Source organism: Mizuhopecten yessoensis, unplaced genomic scaffold (genome assembly GCF_002113885.1).
Source record: "Mizuhopecten yessoensis strain PY_sf001 unplaced genomic scaffold, ASM211388v2 scaffold10347, whole genome shotgun sequence".
NCBI classification, from domain to species: domain Eukaryota; kingdom Metazoa; phylum Mollusca; class Bivalvia; order Pectinida; family Pectinidae; genus Mizuhopecten; species Mizuhopecten yessoensis.
In genome coordinates, this window is record NW_018408501.1 from 64,672 (window position 1) to 73,664 (window position 8,993).

At 39.7% G+C, this 8,993-nt stretch overlaps 1 protein-coding gene across 1 annotated transcript in view; it reads left to right on the plus strand.

Moving 5' to 3' along the window:
- The first annotated feature begins 436 nt into the window (after positions 1 to 436).
- LOC110460286 (ribonuclease UK114-like) overlaps positions 437 to 8,993 on the plus strand; it is a 12,233-nt gene continuing 3,676 nt past the window's right edge. Inside the window, exons 1-4 of the mRNA XM_021513112.1 lie at positions 437 to 622; positions 3,946 to 4,051; positions 5,864 to 5,918; positions 8,916 to 8,984. Of these exons, the coding sequence (XP_021368787.1) occupies positions 558 to 622; positions 3,946 to 4,051; positions 5,864 to 5,918; positions 8,916 to 8,984 (295 nt within the window). The 5' untranslated portion in view covers positions 437 to 557. The remainder of the gene's footprint in view (positions 623 to 3,945; positions 4,052 to 5,863; positions 5,919 to 8,915; positions 8,985 to 8,993) is intronic.

Genomic DNA, 8,993 nt, shown 5'->3' on the forward strand with positions numbered 1-8,993 from the left:
AACAAAACACCCGCGATCCTCGCCCGCGATCACAACAAAGTCAGAATTTCATGTGAAATATGTTGTTTATTTCAACGAAACTTACATAATTATAAACAGTAAGGTATTTTCTTCTATATATCTGAAAATAACATGTTAATTTTCCCTAAATTTCTAGTTATATGTGAAAAAACGTGATTTTCACGGTTGACTGCGGCGTACAAGTTTTACCCCCTTGAAAAACACATTATCGTCGATTTCTAAATTATTAGATAATAAATAAACATTTTTGTAATTGTCAAATTTAGAAAATAATGTTTGAAATTATCCTATAGTTTTATAAAAATGATAAACGATCGCGTTAATGAGATATTAAAATATCTTTATATTCCCGGTACTGGATTTTAGTCCGGGTCCGGGAAGGGGTACAAGATTTACCTACCACCAAGTGGAAGTCTTCAATACACGGAAGGTAGAAAACACATGTCCAACGTTAACAGGAGCCGCAAGTTAAACCTGTGACCTGTGAGTGATAACCTCGTCTACGTGAAGTCCATTACATATATTTCTGCGACAGAATGGCAGGAATTGTGAGAAAAATTATTCAGACATCGAGGGCCCCAGCAGCTATTGGCTCATACAGGTAATTTGCAGTGCCTGGTATATGTTATATATATGACACCGCGATCTTGATGTTGTACTTTCACTTTGTAGCATATTTGCATTAGTTCACCAGATAAGCTTACCCAATACTCTACCCAATACCACCCTACTTTGATATGGCGAAATGTCAACTAAAACATAAGAAATGTGTTTCCATATCTTTTGGTACAGAATACTTTACCAATTTACCGTGAATATAACCCAAAACTGCCAAATATGACGAAATACTCCGACCTAATACTATCCAGTACTATCCAACACAGAGTTCATATTGGTTAACCCTCAGATTATCACAGGACAGATCTGGGCCGATCGGCTTTTGAAAAGTTTTGGAATCACGCTCTGCATTGTCCGTGACGTTATTAATTCATGTAACATGAGACCATCTGGAAACTGTTTGTTCTAAGAACCTGATTTTGAAGCTCATTTAAGCATAAAACAGCATTCGGTTCTGTGTTATGGACGTCCCAAAACACAGAACAGGATTGCAGACAAACAATCATAACACGCATATTTGGTTCAGAACGGTAGAACTTTTTTTTTCTGATTTTTTAATTTCTCTTGAACTTTCTGTGAAATTTCGGAGCAACACAGTCAGTAATAGGGGGAGGTCCGGAGAGGGTTTGCATCAATTAACACTCCGTTAAATCCATTTCGTGATCATATAGTTTTTGGTAATGGCAACGAGTCGACAACTTCCCCTGCAGTCCTCTCTAGACCTCGCCTCTTTCGTCAGGTTACAGATCTGTTTTCACTACAGGTTCGAACACTGGATGTAGTGGTAATACAAGCAATTGATTCAATAACTCAACAAGGTGTTTGAAAATACAAGTAACTGTTTATTAACAAGACGGAATGAATATGTACAACAAGTTTAACAAATACAAAGCATAGCATTAGTGCCAAACAATGACAACTAATGTTAAGAAACCCAATCCCTACGTATGTAGAGTAATGGCCTATTCTACCTAACAATACTACCAGTAGACTACGACCACATGCCTCTAGCTCCCTATAGATCTACAGCGAACCACCATGTATCAATGCCTAAGCCTGAAGCCCCTGACTATCCCTTAATACATGTACTGTAGTTCCTATAGCACTTTATATATCCCAGGAACGATAACTTCATGTAGTCCTACGGTATTGGTACTGTTAGCAGTACCTCGGCCCATGTTTTGCACTGATAACAGCGCATGAGGCGGTAAGGTTCTCCTCACCAGGAGAAGTGGGTCGGCTCACCAACCCTGTCAAGACACTGATTCCCGCCCGGACCCGCTGTTTTATACCCCCTGCTCCCCCCACCAAATAGCCTCGAAGATGAGTGGCCAACTGTTAATCTCGATCCCAGCCTCACCATCTAAAAGCATGTGAGTGAGGAGCGGGAACCTATTCCTGTTATTACTATCACCCACTTTCGGACGTCTCAAAAGTGTAAACACACAGATTTCAGCACCAGTATCGTAGCAGCTGATCGCCAGGAATCCTACACTGAACGAAAAGCCCTACCCTAAATAAGAGTGAATAACACAGAAAGTAACAGAGCCCTGTCTGTAAATCATAAACAACAATCATACTTAACAAAGTAATACAAATGTGAGAAGTAAACAACCTAACTTCTTACAATTAGAAGCCATTCACAGACTTTTGTGGAAACTGTGCTGTATTATTTAGCGATGTCATTAAACATTTAATTCCTTGGAGATGAGACGTTGGTTACCACCAGAGAACACATATGGCACAGACAAGGCGTGCACCACAACTCATTGTTGTTAACTTGTGCCTAATCCCTTATACACAAATTGTCTGGTATCAAATTTGTTTAAACTGACTATTTCTTATCATTTAATGTAGCTCTAGGTGAAAAAAATGCAAACAATGTGAAGAGTATTTTCCGAAGTAGATTTTCATACACGCATATTAATTAACCTCCCCCTTAATTTCCTTTTTCATTTAATGTGTAGCCCGACTGACAGTTGGTTAAATCAATAGTAAAATGGTCCAGGGTTTTAATCCCGTTCAGACACTGTTGCATTTTTTTTTATATATCTTTCATCTCTCTTTTCATAAAAGTTCCATAAAGTATGTCTTTTCCCTTTTTCAGAAATGATTGATCAAACCTAAAGTCATACTGGAAAAGGTTTCCAGTACAGTGTTACGTTAGTTACGTAACTTAGGTGTTAGTTTGGATTCGAATATCCAAATGGAGTGTTATGGAATTGAAGAGGTGAACTGGTTGCCGACCTCTGCACCAAATTTTGCCATGACTCTTACATGTATTGCGCTAGTGAACGCAGAGTTCTGTTAAAATCTTCCAACTTAAAAAGAGCTGTAATTCTCTAAATCGCTTCAAATGGTTCAAATGGTTACTAATAAGTCACCTCATATCATGAAGATGTACGTGCCTCAGCGAGAATTAACACTTGCATCAATAGCTTATTACATGTATATAATGAACTTGAAGATGACAATAAAAGCTCTGTACTTTATGAAATAATAAATATAACATCGACTAAAATGATTTTTACCTTGTTTTGTTTTCCTGGTTATGTTAACTGAATCAAACCATTGATTACTTACAGGATAATGTCTCACCTGTTAGTTTGACTCACAAATTCTTCATAAGATGTAAGTGAATATTATTGAGGAAAAAACATTCAACTGGTTCAACTGGGGTACTGGCAGTATCTGCCAGTGATTGGAGGACGAATACCTGTACAAAATATGTGCATGTTTAATTAAAAAACGGAAACCTTGAACAATATTGCAACTCTCTTCAAAAAACAAGAAATTTCAGAAAATAGAGAGCATCATCTGTCTTTGTGTACAACAGATTGTACACATTTTCATTCGTTAATGTTGTCATACACCTAACGATTATTAATTAACTTAAAATATTTATAACATATATATATCAGTCAAGAACCTTCTGACAAAGGCCAATGAACACTTTGCTGATGTAAATTGGCATAAAATAAGGATGATTGACTTAAGTGTGCATGCACACACTGTTTTGAGTGAATTGTGTAGATATGGGTAGTATTGGGTAGTAATCTGGTCGTATCTGGTAACATTCTAACCAACTCTTGATTTCCAAATTCCAGCTGCAGAATTAAAATATTTTTACTATATTTTTTACGTTTGGAGCTTTTTGATGATGCTGAATTGATATTGGGCATAGTAATGGGTTCTATTTGGTAATATGGGGTAATATGGGGTAGTACATGTATTGGGCATTTCAATGTGCCTGGGCCTCTTGTTCAGAATAAACGTTGTATATTTCTTCTGTTTTACCAATGGCAGCCAAGCAGTATGTGTAGGTCAGACCCTGTACATATCGGGACAGATAGGGCTACATCCTACAACAGGGGTGATGGTGGAAGGTGGTGTTGTTCCAGAGACTCAGCAGGTGAGAAGGGATTAAGGCCCAATAAAATTCAATGCTGTATACATACAGTGTATAACCGCCTTCTAGGTGGCAGAGACACGTCCGCCTATTGAGGATATAGAAGTATCATGGTGCTTCCCATATTGGTATACTTATTCAGCAATGCTTTTAAGGCCATTTTGAACATTTACCTTTTGCAGCCTTTATTTTCTTGATGAGTTTTGCATCTGCCAAAAATCTGGCAAAGTGTTCAAAGTGTTTTTGGGTAAATTCACAAAGAACTGTTTCAAATTTGTCCCCCCAAAAAAAGCTTTTTAACATTAACTAAAAACGATCTTCAAATATCAAAACAGCAATTCTTGTTTATAATCAATGTTATGAGGTCAAAATAAAGACCTCTATTTTCCAAGCTGGAAATTACATATTATTACAGCAATGAGGTCAAAGGTCAACTTTAAGAGCTAGACAGAGTCAAAGGTCAACGTGGGTGAAAAGCATTAAAATTTTAAATTTCAAACAACAATATCTTAAGAACTGTTTAAGAGATGTTAAAATGGCTTGTGTTCTAGTTATCAAATTTGGTCTGAAGCTACCTATATGTCGGTTTCATGTAACAAAAGAAACAGGTGAGCAAAACAGGGCCTCTGGGCCTTTTGCTGTAACCACCTTTGTTCACTTTTAGGTGAAGCTGTAGGTTTGTATTTCTCGGACAAGTGCTCATGCTGTTGGTAGCTATTGGCTACTTTTGTTTCATAATTGGCTGCTATCTTTAGAAAATAGAAAACAATCTGCAACTTAGTTTTTTAACATTTCAACATTTCATCCTCATCTCTAAAGTTATGAGAGCTCGCCACACTGAATGGCCTGTGAATCCTCTGCATCCTGCTTTGATGGGCAGGCTCCACGTCTTCTTCCCTCTCTGCTGGCACGCCATCACAAGTTGTTGATATTTTGCTAACTTCCTCTTTTGGGCTTCCTCAATTCTCTCTTCCCATTGGACTGTGAAGACTAACATGGCTACCTGCTTGGTTTCCTGTGAGCACCATATTATATCTGGTTGTAGTCATGTTACTGCTACATCTTCTGGATATCTGCCATCATCTGTCAGTCTGCTGCTGTTGTCAATTTGGCTGAGACCTTCAGGCCATAACTTTTGTTCTGTTACAGTCTAACTTCATACATACTTAGTGGTAAATGATATTTATTGGAATACATGAATACCTTATTCCTCCTAGCCTAGTTTGGTATGGAGAGCCTCTTTCGTTAAGGGAATTTGGTGTTGTGTAAATGAAGGATTTGGTCCCCCTGATGGCAGATGAACGGGCAAAGTATGGGAAAGAGGAGGGAAATATTTAAAACACTACTCCTTTAGTATGGATAGAGAGACTTTAATGTCGATATGCATGTCATGTTCTTGAGCCAAGAAAAGATCTTGGCAGTGACCAAGTTTCATTATTTTTTTCCTAAAACCTACATAATTGATTTAAAACAACATCACACATAACCATGGAATAAGATTGTGATCTAAGTCCGTGACATAACTCTACAGATATTTTCATCTTTGTATTAAGTTTTTTATTGTAATGGGGCCAAAAGGAAATCTTAGCAGTCCATCACTGTCCATCACTGTCTTAAGTTTGCACATATATTTAACTTCTTGTTCTATTCCATAAATGTAAATGTTGCAACTTTTGGATTTAAAAAATATCCAAAATGTGTATCTGACCATGAGAAGATATTTTTCAAAGGAGTAATTGCCTTTTAGACAGTATAAGGTCAGACATAAATATCCGTTGAGTCTCTCAATATCATTTACTGTGGATTCTGTTATAGGTCATGACAAATATGGGAGCCATATTGGAGGCTGCAGGAGCATCATTTGATAATGGTAAAATATATGTTATTTCTGGTTAAATTTTGATTCTCTGATAACCATCTCCATATCATACCCGGTATCAGCCTGAAACCTCCATATAATAGCCTGTATCAGCCTGAGACGTTCATATAATACCCTGTATCAGCCTATATCAGCCTGAGACGTCCATATAATACCCTGTATCAGCCTACGACGTCCATATCATACCCTGTATCAGCCTGGGACCTCAATATCATACCCTGTATCCACCTGTATCAGCCTGAGACCTCCATATTATACCCTGTATCAGCCTGAGACCTCCATATCATACCCTGTATCCGACTGAGACCTCCATATCATACCTTGTATCAGCCTGTATCAGCATGAGACCTCCATATCATACCCTGTATCAGCCTGTATCAGCATGAGACCTCCATATCATACCCTGTATAAGTCTGAGACCTCCATATCATACCCTGTATCAGCCTGTATCAGCATGAGACCTCCATATCATACCCTGTATCAGCCTTAGACCTCCATATCATACCCTGTATCAGCCTAAGACCTCCATAGCATACCCTGTATCAGGCTGAGACCTCCATATCATACCCTGTATCAGCCTGAGACCTCCATATCATACCCTGTATCAGCCTGAGACGTCCATATCATACCCTGTATCAGCCTGAGACGTCCATATCTATTACCCTGTATCGGCCTGAGACCTCCATATCTATTACCCTGTATGAGCCTTGGACCTCCATATCATACCCTGTATCAGCCTTGGACCTCATATCATACCCTGTATCAGCCTCAGACCTCGATCCATATCATATCCTGTATCAGCCTGAAACTCCATATTATATCCTGTATCAGCCTGAGACCTCCATATCATAACCTGTATCAGCCTGAGACCTCCATATCATAACCTGTATCAGTCTGAAACTCCATATTATACCCTGTATCAGCCCGAGACCTCCATTTCATATCCTGTATCAGCCTGAGACTCCATATCATAACCTGTAACAGCCTGAAACTCCATATTTATACCCTGTATCAGCCTGAGACCTCCATTTCATATCCTGTATCAGCCTGAGACTCCATATCATACCCTGTATCAGCCTGAGACTCCATATCATATCCTGTATCGGCCTGTGACCTCCATATTATACCCTGTATCAGCCTGAGACCTCCATTTCATATCCTGTATCAGCCTGAAACTCCATATTATATCCTGTATCAGCCTGAGACTCCATATCATACCCTGTATCAGCCTGAGACCTCGATCCATATCATACCCTGTGTCAGCCTGTGACCTCCATATCATACCCTGTATTAGCCTGAGACCTCTATCCATATCATATCCTGTATCAGCCTGAGACCTCCATAGCATACCCTGTATCAGCCTGAGACCTCCATATCATACCCATTAGCCTGAGACCTCTATCCATATCATATCCTGTATCAGCCTGAGACCTCCATAGCATACCCTGTATCAGCCTGAGACCTCCATATCATATCCTGTATCAGCCTGAGACTCCATATCATATCCTGTATCAGCATGAGACCTCCATATTATACCCTGTATCAGCCTGAAACTCCATATTATACCCTGTATCAGCCTGAGACTCAATATCATATCCTGTATCAGCCTGTGACCACCATATTATACCCTGTATCAGCCTGAGACCTCCATTTCATATCCTGTATCAGCCTGTGACCACCATATTATCCCCTGTATCAGCCTGAGACTTTAATCCATATCATACCCTGTATTAGCCTGAGTCTCAATATCATATCCTGTATCAGCATGAGACCTCCATATTATACCCTGTATCAGACTGAAACTCCATATTATACCCTGTATCAGACTGAAACTCCATATTATACCCTGTATCAGCCTGGAACTCCATATTATACCCTGTATCAGCCCGAGACCTCCATTTCATATCCTGTATCAGCCTGAGACCTGTATCCATATCATATCCTGTAACATACCCTGTATCAGCCTGAGACCTCAATACATATCATACCCTGTATCAGCCTGAGACCTCGATCCATATCATACCCTGTATCAGCCTGAGACTCCATAACATACCCTGTATCAGCCTGAGACCTCCATACCATACCCTGTATCAGCCTGAGACTCCATATCATATCCCTGTATCAGCCTGAGACCTCCATATCATACCCTGTATCAGCCTGAGACTCCATATCATACCCTGTATCAGCCTGAGACTCCATAACATACCCTGTATCAGCCTGAGACCTCCATATCATATCCTGTATCAGCCTGAGACCTCCATATCATATCCTGTATCAGCCTGAGACTCCATATCATATCCTGTATCAGCCTGTGACCTCCATATTATACCCTGTATCAGCCTGAAACTCCATATTATACCCTGTATCAGCCTGAGACCTCCATTTCATATCCTGTATCAGCCTGAAACTCCATATTATATCCTGTATCAGCCTGAGACTCCATATCATATCCTGTATCAGCCTGTGACCTCCATATTATACCCTGTATCAGCCTGAGACCTTGATCCATTAGAAAGATCCCTCATGTACTTTCTGAGCATATCATACCCGGTATTAGCCTGAGACCTCTTTCCATATCATACCCTGTATCAGCCTGAGACCTCTATCCATATTATACCCTGTATCAGCCTGAGACCTGTATCCATTTCATATCCTGTAACATACCCTGTATCAGCCTGAGACCTCGATCCATATCATACCCTGTATCAGCCTGAGACCTCGATCCATATCATACCCTGTATCAGCCTGTATCAGCCTCAGACTCCATAACATACCCTGTATCAACCTGAGACCTCCATATCATAACCTGTATCAGCCTGAGACCTCCATATCATACCCTGTATCAGCCTGAGACCTCCATATCATACCCTGTATCAGCCTGAGACCTCCATATCATACCCTGTATCAGCCTTAGTCTTTCATATTGTTCCCAATATCAGCCCAAGTACAAATACATAACAATGATATTACTGTTTTTTTCATTTTCAGTTGTGAAAGCGACAGTGATGCTTGAAGATATCAACGACTTTGCAGCTGTTAACACAGAGTATGCTAAAAGTGAGTGTG